We start from the raw sequence: 24208 nt of genomic DNA, 5'->3' as shown, positions 1-24208 counted from the left end.
AGATAACTTAATAGAGAGAAATAAAGAACTAAATTTCAATGCAAGTAATAGGGAGTACCTTTGTATATTATTTTAATAGGACTGTCATCTGGCTTGAAACAAGCTGTTATCTGAATTAAAATGGCGGTGATATAAATATTATACAATCATGTTAAGCATTATTCCAAATGATTCTTGGCTTAATACCTTCATAAGGGACAATGAGGCAATAGCATCAAAAAATAATAAATCAAACAAACGAATGATAAAATATAACAATTTTTCTACTGTATAAACTCATTGATGTACAGAAATATTTAACAAGTTCCTCCAGACCTAAGAGAACTAGTAGCCAACAATCTTCTATTGCCTTGCATATAAAGTGATCCAAGGGCACAAATATTCAATGTGTAGTCACAGTCTACACTCATCACGTATGACAACTGTTGTCAAAGGCAACCCTGAATAATCGAAGGTGATAGCTTCTCAATGTGAAGCATCTTTACTTTCTGTGAGTGGATCCCATTCATTCTAAGCACTGATCATTCAGAATATTATGAGAACAATGATCAATAGCAAGAGTACTTAGACTCCTGCAGCCATATCACTTCTTAAGACCCTAATAAACGTGATTCAATGGTCATTGAAATGCTTTAGTCTCATAATACTCTGGCAGAAAAAATGAAATTAGAGTGTTGCAGAATCTGTGTTGCTGCTCTATTTTGTGAATTAGTGGTTAAATAAGTCTCTTTGTAGTGTAGAATTTGTATTTGATATTGTGCTTTATCATAAGCACAATACCTTAAATTGTGAAAGGAATTTACTTTCTGAAACAAGCCAATTTCATTCATTCATGTAAAGAATGATAGATTGGAGCAGACTCTGCCATCTACTCTGTAGACCTTGTCTCATTCTTAAAATCTGTAAGTGTCCACAATGTGATTACCTCTCCTTATCTATTGAAGCCTTTAGTTCATAAAATTAAGACAAACTGTAAAATGTAATTCAAAATTAAAATTTCTTTTTTTTTACAAAAAATGTTCCTTTCCCTTCATTCATTTATATATTAATGAATACTTGGATGATGAACTTTCAATTTTATATTTTGTACATCTTTGTAATTATGATATATTAACCCCCATCGTCATTGCAAATGGACAGATTCCTGTTTAACCGTAGTCACAGGTGGAGAAGATTGCCACATGTTTGGTTTTGTTAGTGTTCATTTTTATTCCTTGAAAATCCTGTTTGTTGTTGTGTATTTTAGAACATGTAATCGTATGATTTACATCACTTGTTCATATTCATTTATTTCCTTTATTGTAGGCCGAGGAAGATTTTTCAGATTAAAGTTGCCTGCTATAAGACTTCTTACATCCAGCAAGCAATCACTCCCCCAGGAGGATCCTGATGTGGTGGTGGTGGAATCTTCTAAAGTAAGCAACGATTCTTTGGCCATGAAGGACTTGAAATCCCCTGCAAGTGAAAGTTGTGGTCCTTCAGAGTTTGAAGACACAAAAGCATTGACAGAGCCTGGTAGTTCACCTCCATTTATCAATCTGCCAGGGCCTCTAGACCATTCTTCACCGAAACAACAATGGGATAGACTGAATCCAGAAATGCTACAGTCTACCTCCGGTCTGACATACAGCCAGTCAAGGGAAAGTATGTGCAGTATGAGAAGAGCATCGTCAGTCCATGATTTTGAAGGATACCATGTTAACTCTAGGATTGTATTCAGGGATCGACATGCAAGTGAAGGTAAGCAGCTTAACTTCTTTACAGAGCATGTTTCCTCTGAGTTTAGATTTCCTCATGTCGTCCATTTGTTCGTTATTTGCCATGTTGTCTGTCATGGGCGATCATGATCTTTCCATGTCCATGATTGTTCTTGGCAAATTTTTCTACTGAAATGGTCTACCATTGCCTTCATCAGGGCAGTGTCTCTACAAGATGGCCGACTCCAGCCATTATCAATACTCTTTACAGATTATCTGTCAGGCATCAGTGGTCACATAACCAGGATTTGTGATATGCACCAGCTACTCATACAATCATCCACCACCTGCTCCCATGGCTTCACATGATCCTGATCCAGGGGCTAAGCAGGTGCTACATCTTGCCCAAGGCTGCCCTGCAGTCTAGCAGAGGGAAGGAGTACCTTACACCATAGAAACATATTTCCACCCTGTCACCCTTCCTCATATCACTACTCCAAAAATATTTGAGATAGATCTTCAAACTCATCATATCTGTGCTTTCCTTCCACACAAATGTATATTATCCCAATTTATTTTCCTTTTATATCTCTAACAACTACCCATAACCCCTCCACATTTTCCTGTCACTATCTGAAATACTCACTAGATAGTAACCTGTACAAATGGAGGAAACCACATGGTCACAGTAAATAACTGAGAACTCTGCAAAGACAGTAACCAGTGTTGGGACTGAACCTAGGTTGCTGGAGTTGTTAAACAGCAGAATTTACTGTTATGTCAGTGTGCCATACAACTTGATTTGCAAATGACTCAATTATATAGATGAAAATAGTCATAGACCCAATATATTAATCGATCACTCCACAATCCCTGTTGTCAGTGTCTAATTCTCTGTCCTACCTAAGGACCAAAGATAAACAATATATGAAAACAAAAACTTGTATTTCTAGAGCACCAGAAGGTCCCAAGGCAGTTCACAGAGCACTTGTACAAAATATTTTATCACTGGTTCGCGGTCAGTGTAGATGACCATATGCTTAGTGAAAAAGTAGTTTTTTTAAGAGAAGTCTTGAAGAAGGCAAGCGGTATTAAGAGCTGGATCAGGCTAAGAAGGGACCTATAGAGCATACATACGTGGCATTACTGTGAGCAGAAGAAAGGTTAAATTTACAGCCAGTGTAAGAATAGGGCAGGTATCTCAGAGGAGTACAAAAACATTTCTTTAGCCAGAGGGTGTAAAACTGTAATATTAATTGCCACAGGTGGCTGTGGACCCAAGCCATTGGGTATATTTAAAGTGGAGGTTGATAGGTTCTTGATTAGTAAAGGTGTCAAAGGATACAGGGAGAAGAATGGGGATGAGAGGGAAAGTAAATCAGCCATGTGGAATGGCAGGGGGCTTTCATGGGCTAAATGGCCTGGTTCTGCTCCTATGTCTTAGGAATGGAGGTCATGAGAGGTGAGGGAGATTTGAAAATGTGGGTGAAGACTTCACAAATGCATTTTAAAATTAAAACTGTAAAATGTAATTTAAAGAAAAACAGGTGTCCTGAAACATAAATAGTTTGTGATGATTGTGTCATGAGTCACTGCAACCTCTTCTACTGAATAATATTAGACAGACCCCAAGCATGAGATGAATCATTATGTTGCATAAATGATACTGATGATTGATGATCCTTGGCACAAAGCAAGAAATCAAGAGTTAAGCCCTCTAAATGATCTCTATAACAAAATGAGTCACTAGAGAAGCCTTTGTGCGTTGAGTCACATGTGAACTGAGTCATTCTAAGTACCTATTTGTGAATGACAATGGGGAGCCAATTCATAAAGTCTCAGTCATTCTACCCAATGTCTTTTTATATGGCAGCTCATTTTAGGCAATCACTTTTTGAAAGATGTTACTGTGGGTTCCCATTATTAATTATTATCACTACAAATACTCCTATATAATCATCAAACGTAACCTATTAAGGAGTAATGAATGATGAAGTGTATTATGATATTATTGATAGCCCATTTATTTCCCCTTTACTACATATTATTCACAGCTAAAGTTATTTCTTTCTTCTCCTGTCAAAAACTTTGTCTATATTGTTGTCAATACTAGATTTGATGAGATAAAATATTGTTTAAGCCCTTAACTGGGCAACAAACCGTTCAGCAAAAACTATAGACCTGAGTTTTATTGGAAAGTGGACTGCATTCTTTGCCTTTGTAGGGCTGGTGGAGCACAGTACACCCTGCAAATGTTCTAGATTTGTCGCTGATTACACAAAGTTAAAGTTGAGCCAACTTCCTTCCAACTAGTAGTCTTCAAGAATGTCCTGGGTTTGGTAAGGGAAAAATAGGAGTAAGGGAGAGAATTTAATAGGAATTGTGGAAGACAAATATCAGAGTTGTATCAGACATGCATTCTTTGACAGTAAAATGAACCTATGAAATTTAGGAATGAGTAACACAGACTAGCAAAGATCTTTAGTATCGTTGACAAGCATGCTCTATGTGGCTCTTCACATTGGTAAATATCTTTTAAAAATTCTTCTTTGTAGCTATACCCTTTAGTGTCTTCAAAGGCTGCTTGCTAGAGCACATTCAAAACAAGTATTGCATGAATACGATTATGCAGCCATATTTTGGGAAGAGGCATCAAACAGGCACTAAGTGCTCTCTTCAAAGATTAAAATAGTCAACGTCTGTTTCAGACACACAATCCCAAAACCTATAGAGCATTCTTTACAATATTGTTGGTGGTGCACTTCCAGAACCAAAATAAGTAGACATGAATGGCTATTATAATTGGATGCGAGACATCGAATTTAAGCCTGCTATCTAGTCACAGGTTCAATTAACTACCAGGGAGATTTCTTCCATATCCTGCTCGATACCTTTGTTACCTCTAGATTTGACAGTTCCATTGAACTCCTGGTGAATCTTCTTTGCTGTACTGTCCAGAGCAGAGAATCTAGTCCTTCCACTCAATGTGTTTACATTGCCCTTGCATTTCTCTACACTAATCCTCTTTAGCAGCATCGATTTGTAGTTGACCTTGTCATGTCCACACATATTTCATGCCGCTCAGACCTCTTCTAATCACTCTACTTCACCCCGTTGCTGGAGGTTGCTAATTATTCCTTGCTTAGTTGCCCCTTCACTCTGTAGTTCCCTACCCCTGGTTCACCCAACACAGTCAGCGAAGCCACCACCCTTTCAGGTTTACTTGAACTCCACCCTGTATTCTTGCTTTCAGGTCCGCTTGATCCACTCCCTACCATTTTCTTCTCAGATCCACTGGAGCTCCAACTTGTCTTCTCCCTTTCCAGGTCTGCTTGAGCTTCACCTTTCTGGGACCGCATACAATGTGCCATTTCAAACCTGGATCATTCTGCTGCCTCTGTGCCACCTCTGCACCCTCAGCTTCACTCTGTCATCTCAGATCATTCATGCTTCACCCTATTCCTGGCTCATTACCCTGCATCTCTTCACTTCCCACGATCTGTTTTCCAGTCACCTTGTCCTCGCTGCTTCACCCCACAGCTAATTCCTGTTGGATATTCCTGGAATGATTACCCTTTTGCTCCTTCCATCCCTATCCCCACCTCACCCTGTGCAGACCACTAGGCCATCACCCAATCAAGTCTGTCTTCAACTTAATGTCTTTGAGAACTTTGCTGCACAACTTAAACCAATCCCATTTCATTCATTATCTCTAAACTCTAGCACTGAGTGGTTCCAAGTTAATCAATACTTTTGTAATATTTATAATGCTTTGTTATTATGAATATTAGTCAACAGTAATTATTTCTTAAAGGCCACCATTCTTTAAGAGTTGGATCGCGTGACTAACTGCAGTCTGATATATGTCAGTATTGTAGAATGGTCATTAGGAGCCCTTGAATTCAGTCTGATTGACCCTTTGTGCTCCTTTGTCTCACACATATTTGCCTATCCACACTGGGAATGGAATCCGAATTTTATGAATCCATGGAGAATAAATCCAATTGGAGATTGGAATGACAAAGAATCACATCCATTCTAAGAGACAAAATCATTCGCTGTCGATTAAGGGGAATTCAGCAAACTCCCGATCAGTTGTACTGAGTTGGTGTACAGAGATGATCACAAGGATATAAGGTTGTAGATACAAGATTGATTAATCTAAGAGACCATTCTGATATGGAGTGGTAAACAGCACAACATGGCCGGTAAGTCCCATATCTGGTATATCGTATACATCAGAGAGTCTGGAAACATACCTTGAGAGGATGGGGATATTTTCCCAGGGTAATTACATTGTTGAAATGGGGGACAAGTCAAAGAATACAATAATCCATGATGCTGAGATATATATCCTAGGATGCGCTGGGACACATCATTAGTGATGGAACTTGGGGTAATCGGGTTTTTCAGGTCTTTCGACGTCAGGCATTCTCACCTAGGCAACCCAGCCAGTGTTGATCAGGCCCTACCATGTGTCCCAGCAGCACTGGTCCATGGGTCACATCTCTTGATTTGTAGCCATCTAAAGGCTTGCTTGGCTGCCTCTGTGATGGGCCTGTTGGCTCTTTACAGCCTTCGTAATGCCAAACGTTCTGCAGACTGCTGTCAGCCAAACCTCTAAACCCCACCTCTAGAAACTCATATCGTGCTCTCTCCCCTCTCTCTGGCACAGCTCGACCAGATCCTGGTACAGCACTTGGCTTTTTTTATGTTCAAACACCTGCTCAATCCCAAGGCACTGTCAGTTCTATTACTACCGCCTGCTTTGAGGTTTCTGACAGAATGACCATGTCAGGCCTCGGGGACGATGATACAATGAAGTCAGGGAGCTTCAAATGCCTGCTAAGATCAATTTTCATTTACCAGCCAGACTTCCTTAAACAGCTGGTTAACATCAAGGATGACTGGATTCCACACTAGCTCTTCAGTTTCTGAAGTGCTGGGACCAATGTAGGATCAGCAGGGGCTACTTGGTGAAATGAGCAAGTGGATGATATGGGGAGTTACACATTCCTTCTGCCACTTTAGCGTGGCTTCAGCAAAGTTAGTCAAGGTTATCCAGAGTTCCTGCGTTTAGAGCAGAGTACCCAATGAGCTGATAGTGGTCTTGCATATTTTCAAAGAGCTTTTAACAACTTCTTTGAATCACTTGCTTCATCCCCCTGGTCATTCCTTGCTCTGGCAGAGCTCAGAGTGCCCTTTTATGAGTCTGCTCCCAGCCTCAGAACTGGCTGAATATAATTAGGGACTTGATCATGAGCATGTTCAGCAGGCAGAGACAGTGATACAGGTTGATGAAACCTGTCTGTAGATTTGAAGCATATTGCTGAGACAAGATTGATGATACTACTTCAGATGAACACAACAGACATGCTTGCTCTGAAGCATGCAGAAAGGGGAAGATTGCTGCTGCCTGATAGATTGTGAGCCCTAAACCTAGTCTGTTGAATCAATCAAAAAGCTATACACAAATGCAAGAAGGCAATTTCATAAGCAGAAGTTGAAGCAACGCCTAGGATGCACTGACAAACTTTCCAGAAACACCTGAAATCATGGAAAATTAAAAGGTCAGGACATGGATTTAGAAGTCAGGGAGATGATTAATAACTGCAACTATGTGAAAATCTTGTTGGTGCTTTATTTGTGGGTGCTCAATTGCAGTTATTATTACTAGGGAGAAGGTGCTCTGGAAACTGAAAGATCTAAAGTGTCCTCGACCAGATGATCTACACCCCAGGGTTCAGAAAGAGGTGGCTGAAAAGGTTGTGAAGACATTAGTACTGATCTTTCAAAAATTGCTAGATTGTACGATAGTTCTGGAGACTGGAAAATTGTAAATGTCACTTCATGTTTCAACAAATGAGGGAGGCAGAAAAAAAGGAAACTATAGGCCAAATAGCCTGACCTCAATGATTGGAAAGATATTGGATTTGATATTAAGATGTGGTTTCAGGGTATGTGGAAGCACATGATAAAGTAGCCCAAAATCAGTCTGGTTTCCTTAAGGGAAAATCTTGTCTCACAAATCTGTTGGAATTCTTTGAGGAAATAACAAGCAGGATGGACAAAGAAGAATCGGTGGATTTTTAGAAGACCTTTGACAAGGTTCCGCAATGATTCTGCTTAACAAGATAAGAGCCCATGGTATTACAAGAAAGATACTAACATGAATAGATGATTGTTAATTGGCAGGAGGCAAGGAGTGAGAATAAAGGGAGCTTTTTCTGGTTTGTTGCTGGTGACTTGTGGTGTTCCACAAGGGTCAGTACTGGATCTGCTTCTTTTTACATTATGTGGCAATCATTTGGATGATGGAATTGATGACTTTATGATCAGGTTTGAGAAGATATGAAGATAGGTGGAGGGACAGGTAGTGCTGAAGAAGCAGGGAGACTGCAAAAGGACTTGGACAGATCAAGAGAGTGGGCAAAGATGTGGCAAATAGAATACAGTGTTAGGAAATATATGGTCATGCACTTTAGTAGAAAGAATAAAAGCACGGACTACTCTCTAAATGGAGATAAAATTCAAAAATCCAAGTTGCAAAGGGACTTGGGAGTCCTCTTGCAGGATTCACTAAAGGTTAATTTGCAGTTAACTCTGTGGTAAGGAAGGAAAATGCAATGTTAGCATTTATTTTGAGAGGACTAGAAATAAGAATAATGATCTATTGCTGAGGATTTATAAGACACTGGTAAGGCCCCATTTTCTGTTTTGTGAGCAGTTTTGGGCCCCTTATTTAATAAAGGATTGGAGAGGCTCCAGAAAGGTTCACGAGAATGATTCCAAGAATGAAAGTTTTATCGTATGAGGAGCAATTGATGGCTCTGGGCCTTTACCTGCAGGAATTTAGAAGAGGATCTTCCCCCAAGCCATTATATACTCCTCAATACCCAGAGCCTGGACTGACACCAACTTACTGCCCTCTAATGTGCCTATTGTCTTGTTTATTATTTATTGTAATGCCTGCACTGTTTTGTGCACTTTATGCAGCCCTGGGTAGGTCTGTAGTCTGGTGTAATTTTTTTTCTGTGTTGTTTTTATGTAGTTTAGTGTAATTTTTGTACTGTTGCATGTAGCACCATGGTCCTGAAAAACATTGTCTCGTTTTTACTGTGTGATGGTCGAAATGACAATAAAAAGTGATTTGACTTGACTTGACTTATTGAAACCTATTGAATGATGAATGGCCTAGATGTAGAGAGGATTTTTCCTATGGTGGAGGAGTCTGGGACCAGACAGCAAGTCATTGGATGTATTTAAGGCAGAGGTTGGTAGGTTCTAGATTAGTCAGATTGTGAAAGGTTATGGGGAGAAGGCAGGAGAATCGGGTTGAGAGAGAAATGGTACAGCCAATAGCGGAACAAAATTGATGGGCCGAATGGCTTAATTCTGCTCCTATGTCTTATGGTCTTATGTAGGATCATGTTCCACTAGGGTTTGTTTGTGAACTAATGATAACTCTATCTAGTGCAAGTTACTAACCATGCAAGGCTTAGCCTTTGAATTGGCATGTAAGGTGGCACATTTCTGGAAAGGGATTCTAAAGATCCTCTCATGTTGTGACCAACGCAGTCTACGTTAGTGACCAATGTTAATGTAAGTACAATGAGTGAGAGCTCATTTACAGAAAGTCAATTGAAAACAAGGGAATCCCCTGTGCAATTTTTGAGGTGACAATGACACAGCTCAATTCACTCAGATTACAGTTGTGAAATACTTTAAATGTCACATGATGGGGCTCCTGGTCTCTGTATATAAGGATGGAAAACCCTGAAACGAAAAGCAAAATCGCAATGAATGGGTAACAGTTATGGCAGAAAATCACTGAAAGGAAGTTTACACAACTTTACTCTGGATGAGTAACATGAAGAGCACAGTTTGATACCATAAGACCGTAAGATAAAGGTGCGGACTTTGGCCATTTGGCCTGTTGAATCTGCTCTGCCATTTCATCGTGGCTGATCCATTTTCCCTCTCAGCTGCAATCACCTACCTTCTCTCTGTATTCCTTCATGCCCTGACTGTTAAAGAATCTGTCAACCTCTGTACCCAATGACTTGGCCTCCATAACTGCCTGTGGCAAAAATTTCCACAGATTCACAACTCTCTGGCGAAAGAAATTCCTCCTCATCTTTGTTGCAAAAAGACGTCCCTCTATTCTGAGGCTGCATCGTCTGGTCTTAGAGTCCCCCTCTATAAGACACATCCACTTTTTTGAGGCCTTTCAAAATTCGATAGGTTTCAATGAGGTCACCTCTCAGTCTTCTGGATTCCAGTGAGTAGAAACTCAGGGCCATCAAACGCTCCTCATATGATAAGCCTATCAATTCCAGAATTATTTTTGTGAGCCTCCTTTGAACCCTCTCCAGTTTCAGCATATACAATGAATGACAATAGCAGTGATTAAGAAAAGAAGATAGCAACACTGGTTTCAATTTTTTTTTAAAGTTGCAGTAGTTAATACAGATGGGACACAGCCAGAGGGTGCACCATGGGATTGGCCATTTATAAGCTGAGTTTAGTCAGGTGCTGCTAGGAAGGTGCTGCAAATATTGGGAGAAATAGATTTATGTTGTTCTTAAATTGGGAAAAAGATAAAGCTACTGATTATAGTAGCAGATTAATTTAACAGACTGACCATGCTTGAAAGGGTTTGTTTGAAAGAATAGCAGATGGATTAGAAAATGTATTCAGTATAAACACACTGCAATCAGCTTGAGAAAACTGCAACAATAGCAAAATATATTCAAGGATTCACATATTGAAACTAAGGAGCTTAAAAGTCACATGTATATAAAACTTGATGCCAATCAGATCTTTTATAAACCATGACCTTGTCTTGTACAGTAAACTCCAGTTCAGAGACAGAACAAAATGAGCTTTAGCAGCATGGTAAACTGGCACAAAGCGAGTGGAGGGACACCATCATAGTGGTCCTTAAGGTAGAGACAAACTACTCAGCTCTGGAGAAATCACAAAGTGACCCTTTTCAAAGCCATGAATGACAAAGCTATACCATCTGTTTACATCTCAAAATCTGCATATCAAGTTGGCAAAGGCAGATTTGCAAAGCTGTCTTGGCCAAGGCAGAGCCAGCATTTCTTGACAATTAATAGCCACCGGTGGTTGAACATGTCGATCAAACTACTACATGAAGTAAAATTGGCAACAAAAATAACCCAGGTGACTATAGACAAGATGTTGTAAAGGTCCAGTATCGCTCGTCCAGTTGGCAGTTTGTTCTAATTTTACAACAATCACGAAGAGAAAAAATCTTAATATACTCCAGAGAATGTTTAGAACTTTACATCAGCATAATTTCCACCTCAAACAAAGCCTATGTGCCTTCATCCAGAAAAAGGTAATTTATTTAGCTCTGCAAATACCTAAAACGGGGCTGCAGCCAGCAAAGCAGAAAATTGAGACCATCATTAAAGCAAGGAATCTGAAAATGTTACCGTGCTAAGGTTGTACATTCTCATTCTTTCGCTATCTAGGTACAGACATCCCTACTCAAGGTGATGAATGTACATTTATATAATTCATACTTAAGTGAATATCTACATTCAATAGCTAAGGCCCCAAGCCTTGGAATTTGCTCTTATCACCTCACGATTTTTTATTCATTCATTATGTGCCAGTTGTATGTCATGGGCAACCATAGTCTTTCCATAAACATGATTGTTCTTGGCAAATTTTTCTGCAGAAGTGGCTTGCCATCGCCTTCTTCTGGGCAGTGTCTCCATCCATCATCAATACTCTTCAGAGGTTGTCTACCTGGCATAACCAGGAGTTGTGATATGCACCGACTGCTCATAGGACCATTCACCACTTGCTTCCATGGGTTCAGATTCAGGGTGGTGGGGCGTGAGGCTAAGCAGCTGCTACAGCATGCCCAAGCTAGTGCAGGCTAGTGGAGGGAAGGAGCGCCTTACACCTCCTTTGGTGGAGATGTATCTCCACCCTGACTCCCATCTCTATCTTTAATTCTTCCTTTCAGATTTTGCTGGATCATTTTATTGCTGATCTATATAGAATTACCTGATTTTTCATGGCTAAGTTGTTGTGAGAATCTTTGTGATGCATCACACTGTTAAAAATGTGATATTAATTGTTCTGGTTGCTGATGCTGGTGATCTTTCCCTTTGGCTCCGCAAAGACTAAATTATCCAGCATTCAGTTTCTTATCATCAGCCAGTGATCCTTCTGAGTTCTGCAGGTTCCCTGTCCCCAGTGAGAGGGATCTTGTGGAAGCTGGTAGAAAACTTAGTTCACCATACTGTACACCATACTGATCTTTCTGTCTCCATCTCTGGAGACGGCTTATCTACTGATATCTACAATAAGCCTACAGATTCTCACAGCTACCTGGACTATTCCTCTTCCCACCCTGTCTCTTGCAAAAATGCTATCCCCTTCTCACAATTCCTCCATCTCCACCGCATCTACTCTCAGGATGAGGCTTTTCATTCCAGGACGAAGGAGATGTCTTCCTTTTTTAAACAAAGGGGCTTCCCTTCTTCCACCATCAACTCTGCTCTCAAACGCATCTCTCCCATTTCCCGCACATCTGCGCTCACCCCATCTGCCCGCCACCCCACTCGGGATAGGGGTCCCCTTGTCCTCACCTACCACCCCACCAGCCTCCAGGTCCAACGTATAATTCTCCGTAACTTCCACCACCTCCAACGGGATCCCACTACACAGCACATCTTTCCCTCCCCCCCTTTCTGCTTTCTGCAGGGATCGCTCCCTACGCAACTCCCTTGTCCACTCGTCCCCCCCATCCCTTCCCACCGATCTCCGTCCTGGCACTTATCCTTGTAAGTGGAACAAGTGCTACACCTGCCCTTACACTTCCTCCCTCACCACCATTCTGGGCCCCAGACAGTCCTTCCAGGTGAGGTGACACTTCACCTCTGAGTCGGCTGGTGTGGTATACTGTGTCCGGTGCTCCCGGTGTGGCCTTTTATATATTGGTGAGACCCGACACAGACTGGGAGAATGTTTCGCTGAACACCTACGCTCAGTCCACCAGAGAAAGCAGGATCTCCCAGTGGCCACACATTTTAATTCCACGTCCCATTCCCATTCTGATATGTCTATCCATGGCCTCCTCTACTGTCAAAATGAATCCAAACTCAGGTTGGAGGAACAACACCTTATATATCGGCTGGGTAGCCTCCAACCTGATGGCATGAACATTGACTTCTCTAAATTCCGGTAATGCCCCTCCTCCCCTTTTTACCCTATCCCTGAGATATTTAGTTGGGTTTTCTCTCTCTCTCTCTCTGCCCATCACTCTGCCTGTTCTCTATCTCCCTCTGGTGCTTTCCCCCTCCCCACCCTTTCTTTCTCCCCAGGCCTCCCGTCCCATGATCCCTTCTCCAGCTCTGTATCACTTTCGCCAATCACCTTTCCAGCTCTTAGCATCATCCCACCCCCTCCGGTCTTCTCCTATCATTTTGCATTTCCCCCTCCCCCCACTACTTTTAAATCTATTAGCATCTCTCCTTTCAGTTAGTCCTGACGAAGGGTCTCAGCCCAAAACATCGACAGTGCTTCTCCCTATAGATGCTGCCTGGCCTGCTGTGTTCCACCAGCATTTTGTGTGAGTTGTTCACCATACTGTATATATTTTAAAATCCCTTTGCAGCTTTTGTTATCTTACCACTTTTGTTTAGCTTTGTATCTGCCCAATTCCCACAGCCCCAGAATGGTACTCCATTCCTTTTCATACTCCTGTCCGCTACCTTTGGAAGTAAAGAACCTTCTACTCCTCAGCTGCACCTTTAACAAATTTTTTGCTGAAACTTTTACATCCCTTTTCAAAGACGCCATTGATATTAATTTTAAATCAAATTTCTTGCATCCTGAGAAAAGTAAAAATCCCTGAAAAATCAGGAAGCTGAAATACTCATCAAATCCGACAGAGAGGAACAAGGCTAACGTTTTGTTTTTAGCTGATCAGCCTGTCCCTGATGCACACTTTTCAGGTCTGCCTAAGAAAGATATAAATCATCTGCAGCTTGTTCAAAATGCAGCAGCAAAAGATTAACTAAAGATACAAGAAAATCTGAACACATTTCACTAGTTTTGGCATCATACACAGGCTGCCTGTGTCCATTGGATCAATTTTAAAATACCCTTCATTGTATATAAGGCTCTGAATATTGAATTGAATTGAATTGACTTTTTTACTTACATCCTTCATATACGAGGAGTAAAAAATCTATACGTTACATCTCCATTCAAATGTGCAATTATAGTAATTTATAACAAATAATGTACAACAGCATAGTCAATATAACATAGAAATACAGTTATGTCAGCATGGATTAAGCAGTCTGATGGCCTGGTGGAAGAAGCTGTCCCGGAGCCTGTCCTGGTTTTTATGCTGCGATAGCATTTCCCAGATGGTAGCAGCTGGAAAAGTTTGTGGCTGGAGTGACTCGGGTCTCCAATGATCCTTCAGGCCTGAAGGGTTTTTACACACCTGTCTTTGTAAATGTCCTGAATAGTGGGATGTTCACATCTACAGATGTGCTGGGCTGTCCGGAACACTCTCTGCAAAGTCCTGCAATTGAGGGAGGTACAGTTCCCATATCAGGCAGTGATGCAGCCAGTCAGGATGCTCTCAATTGTGCCCCTTTAGTAAGTTCTTCAAATTTGGGGGGCCATGCCAAACTTCTTCAACCGTCTGAGGTAAAAGAGGTGCTGTTGCGCCTTTTTCACCGCACAGCCGATATGTACAGACCACGTGAGATCCTCGGTGATGTTTATGCCGAGGAACTTAAAGCTGTTCACCCTCTCAACCCCAGGTCCATTGATGTCTATAGGGGTTAGCCTGTCTCCATTCCTCCTATAGTCCACAACTAGCTCCTTTGTTTTTACGATGTTGAGGGAGAGGTTGTTTTCTTGACTCCACTGTGTTAGGGTGATGACTTCTTCTCTGCAGGCTGTCTCATTATTATCTGAGATTAGGCCAATCAATGCAGTGCCGTCAAATTTAATTAGCAGGTTGGAGCTGTGGGTGGTGACACAGTCACGGCTATACAGAGAGTACAGTAGGGGGCTTAGTGCACAGCCCTGAGGGGCTCCTGTGTTGAAGGTCAGAGGGGTGGAGTTGAGGGAGCCCACTCTTACCACCTGCCAGCGATCTGACAGGAAGTCCAGGATCCAGCTACACAAGGCAGGGTGAAGGCCGAGGTCTCTGAGCTCCTTGTCGAGCCTGGAATAAATTATGGTGTTGAATGCTGAACCGTAGTCCAAGAACAGCATTCTCACATAAGCATCTCTCTTCTCCAGATGTGTAAGGGCCACGTGTAGAGCTGTGGCTATTGTGTCATCTGTCGATTGGTTGTGTCGGTAGGCAAATTGCAAATATGTAGCTCTTACATATATATTGAAGTGTCTATTCCCTTTACATCCCTAATCATAATCTTAGATCTGAGAATACTGGCTTGCTTAGTGTTCCTGGAGCTAAACATATAAAAACTGGTGATGCGGACTTCTGCTCTTATGCACCAAAGCTCTGGAATATTCTACTGACTGAGATATGCCAGGCTAGTACTGTAAAATATTTCAAAATACTTCTAAAACCTATTTTATAAAATTTGGCATACTTATAGGATTGCTTATTATCTGTTGATGTTGATTATATTTATATAATTTGGCATATTGGATTACATTTTATTCTATATAATGTTTGTTTTTACTTACAAATTTTAATTTCTCTCATATTCTTCTTATTGTATTTATTTATCTTTACAAGCTATATAAAACTCTTTGAGCTTGCATCTTAATGTATGAAATATGCTATATAAATAAAGTTATCATTATTATTATTGATGTTTCAAGTCAAAGACTTGTCATCAGATCTTATGAGAGTTAGAGAAATGACTGGAGATCCTGTATGACTAGATAGACTGGTGATAGGAAGTTGGGACAGACAGAACAAAAGACAAGATCCATTGTAGGTTTGAAGGTGGGAGAAATTAAATAATAAAATGAATGATGATGAAGAAATAAACAGTTTAGAGAAGGTGTATACAGGAGACTTCCTGATGTTGCAGTGAACATTTTGTCACATAACTTTTCCCATCAGAGTTTAATGTGTATTTCAGTTACATTTCTCTTGGTAAACTGCCTTGGGATTTTTTATTCTAAAGTGAAGGTGCTGTACAGATACAATGTATTATTCTTGTTATTAGGTGGGATAGGATTTATTTTATGTTACTTTCAAAAGCAATCAGCAGAAATTTGCAAGCTCGTTTCAGAAGAGATGCATGACTTCCTCCTGTATTAAAATGTTAAACTCTCCTGTAATACACATAAGACATAGGAGCAGAATTACAGAATTTGGACCATGGAGTATGCTCCACCATTATTATCCTTCTCAATCCCATTCTTCTTCCTCCACCCCACAAAATTTGACACACCGGCTAATCAAGAACCTATCAACCTCCACTTTAAATATACTCAGTGACCTGGCCCACAGCCTTCAGAGGCAATGAATTCCAGAGATTCACCACCCTCTGGCTAAAGAAATTCTTTCTCATCTCTGTTCTAAATGGATGTCCCTCCCTTCTAAGGCTGTGCCTTCTGGTTCTGGACTCCCCCACTATTGGAAAGATCCTCCCTATATCCACTCTATCCACACCTTTCAATATCTGCCAGGTTTCAATGAGATCCCCCTTCAATCTTCAAAACTCCCATGACTACAGGTTCAGAGCCATCAAACACCCATTTATTAATCCTTTCATTCACAAAATCATTCTCAGGAACCTCCTCTAGACCCTCGCCAACACACTTTTTATTAGATAGGGGGCTGAAAACTGTTCACAGCACTCCAAGTGCAATCTGACTTGTACCTTATAAATCTCAGCATGACATCCTTCCCTTTATATTCTAATCCCCTTGAAATGAATGCAAACTTTGCATTTACCTTCCTTGCCTCCAACTCAACCTGCAAGTTAACCTTTAGGGAATCCTGCTCAAGGACTCATAAGTCTCTGAGTTTTCTCCCTGATTAGAAAATAGTCAGTGTCTTCACTCTTTCTATCAAAGTGCATGACCATACACTACCCTACAGTATATTCAATCTGCCACTTCTTTGACCATTCTCCCAATCTGTCTAAGTCATTCAAGGAACACTACCTGCCCCTCCACCTATCTTTGTATGGCCCACAAACTTGGCCACAAAGCCATTAATTCCATCATCCAAATCATTCACATATAATGTGAAAAGAAGTGGTCCCAACACTGACCCGTATGGAATGGTATCAGTCACCATCAGCCAACGAGGGTAGGACCTCTTTATTCCCACTCTTTGCTTCCTGCCAGTCAGCTAATCATCTATCCATGCTAGTATCTTTCCTGTAATACCATGGGCGCTTGTCTAGTGAAACAGCTTCATGTGCAGTACCTTGTCAAAGGCCTTCTGAAAATCCAAGTAAACAACATCCACAAACTCTCCTTTGTCTATTTTGCCCGTTATTTTCTCAAAAAATCTCAACAGATTTGACAGGTGAGGAAACCATGCTGATTTTGGTCTATTTTATCACGTGCTTCCACATACCCCAAAGCCACATCCTTAATAATGGACTCCAACATCTTCCCAGCCACTGAAGTCAAGGCTAACTGGCCTATAGTTTCCTTTCTTCTGCCTGTCTCCCTTCTTAAAGAATGGGGTAACATTTTCAATTTTCCAGACCTCATTACTAATACCTCCACAATCTCTTCAGGTAGCTCTTGCAGAACCTTGGGGTGTAGTCCATTAGGTCCAGGTGTCTTTCAGCTTCCTAAACACCTTCTGCTTAGTAACAGCAACTGCACTCACTTCTGCCCCTGATATTCTTGAATCTCTGGCATTCTGCTAGCAACTTCTACAGTGAAGAATGATGCAACAGTTTTATGAAGTTTGTCCTCCGTAACAACCTTTGAAATTACAAGAGGTACCTCCAAAGGGTTCCTTTACCTTAAGCTCTCTAATCAAACCTGGTTCTCTACATAATACGCAATCCAGAATTACCATTCCCCTAATGGACTCAGCCACAAGCTGAACTAAAGAGCTATCTTGTAGGCATTTAACAAATCCCCTCTCCTGGAATCCAGCCAATCTGATTTTCCCAATTTACCTGCTTATTAAAATTCCTCATCACTAGCATAATATCGCTCTTTTTACATGCTTTTTCTCTCCCATTGTAATTTGTCTCCCACATCCTGGCTACTGTACCAAGTCCTGTATTTAACTCCCATCCGAGGCTTTTACCCTTATAATTTCTTAACTCTGCCCACAAAGATTCTACATCTTCTGATCCAATCTAAGCTCTTTCTAAGGGTTAGATTTAATTTTTTTACCTATCTATAACTCCCATCAGGGAGCAGGCAGATGTGGGAGTTACATATGACAAAAAGCAAATATCATTTTCATATTTGGATGCAAATATCTATGGAATAACTGTATCAGTGGAATGTTCCCAGCCATAGTGTCATTAAACCTGAGATTCCTTTTCTTGGGAGCATATGCAATAAATCCAATAACCATAATAGAATCATAAATCTAACAAATTCATTAAGCGTAATAGAATAGTCTCTTTCCGCTTATCAGCTTGGAATATGTATTTATTGTAACTAGTAGTTAAAATTGGGTTAATGGCTGATATCTAAAGTTAGCCCTCACATTTGCATTCATTTTCTAAATATCCAGACTCTACCATGGGAATTACATGTAAATTTTAGGGATGACCAGCTACTCACTTCTTTAAATCATTTGCCACAATTCCTCTCCATTCTCATTATATTTTTCCCTTTAAGAAGCAAACATTCTGCCTGCTGTGAAGAATCTTGAGTGATAATGAAGTTTCCATGTGTGATGTGCCCAAATGAAATGGCAAAAATTGTATCATAACATATGCAGACCCAAAGGCTGGGCCATCTTAATTCTGAGAACTTCACTGTGAGAATTTAATACATTTACATAACTGTGCTCTTACATAGCAAAATGTTTGAAAACAAGATATATTTCTTTTAATTTGCTGTTTAGAATTTTGTATTTTTCTTGTTTCTTTCTTTCTTAATTGACACGGTGCCATCATAGACAACGGACACAATGTTAAAGGTAAATTTCTTACCTAAAATTGCATGTACTTTCACTATTTTTAACATCCTTGCTTACTTGTTTGGTGACTGCAGCATGTAAGTTCTGATCAAGATGCTCCAAGATCAATGTCACATCTCAAATGGTTAAGAAGAGTCTTGAATCATTGTTTTTATTAAATCATTATAGTGACCTAAATATACGTTATTAATTTTATTAAAATGACCTTTTTCAGGATGCACTGTGCATGGATTTAGTACAGAGAATGAGAATGAGATTAATGTAATAAACCTAGAGACTTGTTGTTCTGGCCATGTTTCTGTTAAAAGAAAGCTGAATAGCCAAAAAATATTGAGCACAATCACAGTTAAAGATACAAGTGTCACTTCTTTCTAATTTGTAAATATTGTGATCCAAGATTGTGATGTAATATACTAACATGCAACCACCTGATGAAATTGAAATTCCGCTATGTTCTCATCATATTTATACTGAGGTTACCATCATTAACAGAGTAAAGAAATTTATGTCATTTTCTGTTACTTCACAATGTAATTTCAAGAATTGTGTTTCCTTTTTTCACTGACTGCAGTACAAAGCAAGGAAACTGCGTATTTATGAGATTGAAGTGTTGAATCTTTACTATAACAAATTAGTCAGAAATTCCTAACTTAAAGGTATCAATACTTGTTAAATGGAAAAAAAATGGGAGTTTATAATTAGCTTGAAGAAATCAAAAATAAAGCCAGATCACCAGTCTGGAGATCTGCATTCTAATCACCACATCCAAAAATAAACCTTTGGCAGAAGAAATAAAAGCATAGAGTATTTTCTAAATGGAGAGAAAATTCAAAAATCTGAAATGCCAGGGGATTAAGGAGTCCTCGTGCAGAATTCCCTAAAGGCAAATTTGCAGGTTGAATCAATGGTGAGGAAAGCAAATGCAAAGTTAACATTCATTTTGAGAAGACTAGAATAAAAAAGCATATGATGTGATGTTAGGGCTTTATAAGATGCAGGTGAGGCCTCACTTGGAGTATAGTAAATTAGAAATAGTTGACACTCCTACTCTGATCCCAATATCATCTTACTAGTTACTGACTGTCAATCCATCTCCCTTTTTTCCATTAATCAGGCACTCCCCTATCTATCAAAAGTTGTTGATGTACAGTCCTCAACTCACTATGCTCTCAAAAGTTATCATAGAGCAGTTTACTAAATGCCTTCTATTCAACTAAATATATTACCTTTGCTGATTCAAAGTTCACAGTTCAAAGTAAATTTATTATCAAAGTACACACACATCACCATATACAACCATGAGATTAATTTCTTTCTAGCATTCACAGTAAATACAAAGAAACACAATAGAATCAATAAAAATTGCACACATGACAGACAAATAACCGATAGGCAGAAGACAACAAACTGTCCAAATGCAAAAAGAAGAAGCAATAATAATAAATAAGCAATAAATATTGAGAACATGAGATGAAAAGTCCTTGAGAATGAGTTCAGCGATGGGACATGTGAAGTTGAGAGAAGTTATTCCTCTTTGGTTCAAGAGTCTGATGGTTGCGGGGGTGGGTGGGAATGGTATTAACTGTTACTGTACGTGGTGGTATGAATCCTGAGGCTCCAGTACTTCCATCCTGATGGCAGCAGTGAGAAAAGAATATGGCCTGACTGGTGGTGGTCCTTGATGACGGTTCACCAGAAAAAGGAGTATATGTGAATATCAAATGAGATTTACCTCACATTCATTTGTAGTTATTTATATTGTCCAAAGATTTTTTGAAATATAAGCCTAGTAACTCCTTCTCATTCCAAAGTAAGACCAATACTGCTGAAACTATTTAAATTCAGAGTAAAGTAAAATCGTGCCATTTTTTGACCTCCTAATGCACCAGAGAGAATTCAGCCCCTTTCTTATGACAGGAATTTTGTTGCACAAGAATTATTGCTTTGGTTTAAAACTCTCTCAGTTGACGCCCATGGAAGAGCACTGCCTCACAGTCAGTGTCGGTTTGTTTTTCACCCTCCCTGATTGCAAACAAAATGGCAGTTCTTGTTCCGTCATTTAACCCATCTACATCCCTTTGTGTTCTCCTCACAACTTGCTAACTTATTTCTGCATTCTCTCATCACTATAGAACAACTAGCTTTAACTAACCCTGATTTATCTGAATTTGTGGTATTTAATGTAGCAACTGGCAAACTGCTTTCTTTGCTAGATTGTTCCCTAGAACCCTATAGAACCACTGTTTATATTATGAATTATTCACAGTGAACATTTTTCACATTCTCAATAACCTTTCTGCGCAGAGATCATACTTTCAGTGGTGATTTGTCTATCTTGATCACTTATCACCCATGTGCTCATCACCCAGGACATTATCCACCCAGAGTTCACCAAGGCCCATGGTCGTAAATGGACATTTTTTATTAGAGCAAGCATCTATGCAGATAAGTCTTCAGCATGACAGTTTTCATTAGGGTCCATTATCTCCTGCAAACATAAATAGATTTGCACATACAGTATGTTGATTAGTTTGTCCTTGGAAGTCAACACTCCAATCACTCTTAACTTCCTGGCATCAGGATCTTTCCCAGGCCACTGCTTCTGATCTTAGCCACTCTTTAGTTTTCTGCTCACTGCTACATTACGGAAAGCACTCAAACACCATAATCAAAAGGGAAAAAGGTTGACTATTTTTTGACAGTGCCTTGGAAAGATCAGATTGAGGTGGTGTTCAAACGTAAGAAAGCCAAATACCAGAAGCTGTAGAGCAGTGCCAGGGACAGGGGTGGAGGGCACTATGCGAGCTATTGAGGTGGGGTGTAGAGGTTTTGCTGACTGCTCACCTTGCAGAACCTACTCTCTCCTTGGCATTATGGAGGCTGCAAAGAAAAGAGGCATCAGGACCGTCACAGAGACTGCTGAGCAAGCCTCCAGGTGGCGATGGATCAGGAGGTGCGACCCATGGACAGCTGGGACACAAGTCAGGGCCTGAGCAACCCTGCCTGGGCGAAGGTGTCTGATGTCAAAAGACTCAAACACCCAATGACCCCAGGTTACATCACCGGTGATGTGTCCCAGCACATCCAACGATGTACCTCAGCATCCTTTAACATAAAGGTGGCAGGCAGAGCCACATGGGGATTTGTTGACGTTTCAAACTTTGCACCTACATAGTAATACTGCTTACCTCCTCAACAGCCATCTACATTGCTACATCGATATCATTCTGGAGTCACCCATTTTCTCAAAGAGTATGCACGTAGTGGGTAATCTTCCAAGTCTCTGTGAGCCTCTGGGTAACCCCTTTCTCCTAACTTGCAGTGTCTATTCTTGAATCAGCATCATTCTCTATTTAAAGAATGACTCTAAATGTCATAGCTCTGAGGTGAAGTGCTGAGGACCTCCATTGGGCGTGGTCGACTTAGAAAGTAGCATCCCGGCTGTGTACGGGATACACAAACCAGGGCAGTACAATACGAGCAGCAACCTGTTGCTCATGTTACTAGATCCCCTCTCCATGCAGCTGATGAATCCAAAGGAACGGCAGAGACCCATACAGTTTGGCACCAATGGCATCACAGGAGTGCCGGTCAGCTTTCAACTCTACAATAGGGGACTTAGGGAATCCCACACTGGACTTCTTGCTTGGGGTTTACACCCGAAGCCTTCCCCATGAGTGGGTATAGCCGTAAGAGATCAGAAATTTCCTTCTCCTAGGTGAGCTGCCAACCACAGTTAATGAGCCCCATCTGCCCAAAGTGACTGGCTTTAAGGCACCAGTAACCTTTGCCCCTTCCTTTGTCAGCAGAAACAAGCTTACTAGCTAAGCCGTACATGAAGACTAGGAGCTGGACTTGGTTGTCAGAGACTATTTGAGACACACCATTGGGAGTGGGAGCTTATCCCCACTAGTCCCCCACCCCTGGCTATAACAAGCTTAAGATGAAAGTGAAGAGCTAGCAGATGTAAAATCTTGCAATTCTCATTGGAACACCACTGTCTGTTATCATGTGTCCATATTAGTCAGGCCCTTAACTCTTTCAGTGTTATTCAGCAAAAATGTTAAATATTAATAGTTTGGTGCCATCAGTTTACTTGGGCAGTATTTTATTGAAGGAAACGATTAATAAAATCACTTTTATTTTCTTTTTATGTCAGCAGTTATAATCCGCATCCTGCTTATCTCACTAGCTGTGCAGAAGATGCATTAACTTGTCAGATCCAAATAGAAACATAGTAATAGTCTCTCGAAGTCTGAGGAAGATGAATGTGTTGTGCAGTCAACGTCTGTGGGCATGCATATGACTTCTGAGGCCGAAGTCCGAAGCGCAGATATGGTCACAGATGGGGCAAGGAGCACTGCCTGTTGGGGCAGGAGCGGACGCCTTCCTGTGTCTTTCTTGACGCGCCTTGAGGCGCTGCATGCGCCAGTTGGCTTGGAAGTTGTTTGCTGCCTTGGAGCATAGATCGCGCCACTTGGTGCAGCAGCAGTGTGTTCGAGATCACGGGGCTGGAGTCTGGCCCACTTAAGGTTTGACTTGAGGTTGTCCTTGTACCTCTTCCTTGAGCGACCTTGGGCACAGTTGCCCTGCTCCAGTTCTCCGTAGAACAACTGACGTGACATTCTGGACTCATCCATGCGGATCACATGGCCGGTCCATCTGAGCTGAGCCTTCGAAACCTTGGCTTCAATGCTTGTGGAATTGGCTCGGTCCAGGACTGTCAGGTTGGAGATACGGTCTTGCCAGCGGATTTGCATGATTGATCACAGAGCGCAATTGTGGAATTGTTCAAGCTGTTTGACATGTCTGCGATACAGTGTCCAGGTTTCACAGCCATACGGAAGTGATGAGACCACAAAAGCATTGTAAACCTTCAGTTTAGTGGAGAGGCGAATGTCTTTGCTGCAGAACTTTGACCCGGAGCCTTCCGAGTGCCTGGCTGGCATAGAAACACAGAAAACCTACAGCGCAATACAGGCCCTTTGGCCCACAAAGCTGTGCCAAACATGTCCTTACCTTAGAAATTACCTGGGGTTACCCATAGCCCTCTATTTTTCTAAGCTCCATCTACCTGTCCAGGAGTCTCTTAGAAGACCCTATCGTATCGGCTTCCACCACTGTCGCCGGCAGCCCATTCCACACACTCACCACTCTCTGAGTAAAAAACTTACCCCTGACATCTCCTTTGTACCTACTCCCCAGCACCTTAAACCTGTGTCCTCTTGTGGCAACCACTTCAGCCCTGGGAAAAAGCCTCTGACTATCCACACGATCAATGCCTCTCATCATCTTATACACCTCTAGCAGGTCACCTCTCATCCTCCGTTGCTCCAAGGAGAAAAGCCGAGTTCACTCAACCTATTCTCATAAGGCATACTCC

At 41.0% G+C, this 24208-nt stretch overlaps 1 protein-coding gene across 4 annotated transcripts in view; it reads left to right on the top strand.

The window, feature by feature from the left end:
• Window positions 1-24208, top strand: part of LOC140728545 (voltage-gated inwardly rectifying potassium channel KCNH7-like) — a 523000-nt gene that overhangs the window by 338472 nt on the left and 160320 nt on the right. For 3 of the 4 annotated variants that reach the window (XM_073047422.1, XM_073047420.1, XM_073047419.1), the window contains exons 4-5: window positions 1306-1740; window positions 18805-18825. In XM_073047422.1, coding sequence (XP_072903523.1) covers window positions 1306-1740; window positions 18805-18825 — 456 coding nt within the window. The remainder of the gene's footprint in view (window positions 1-1305; window positions 1741-18804; window positions 18826-24208) is intronic. The other variant, XM_073047421.1, reaches the window with a different exon arrangement.

The sequence above is a fragment of the Hemitrygon akajei genome, chromosome 5, assembly GCF_048418815.1.
Source record: "Hemitrygon akajei chromosome 5, sHemAka1.3, whole genome shotgun sequence".
Lineage (NCBI taxonomy): Eukaryota > Metazoa > Chordata > Chondrichthyes > Myliobatiformes > Dasyatidae > Hemitrygon > Hemitrygon akajei.
This window is presented reverse-complemented; position numbering and strand designations above follow the sequence as displayed.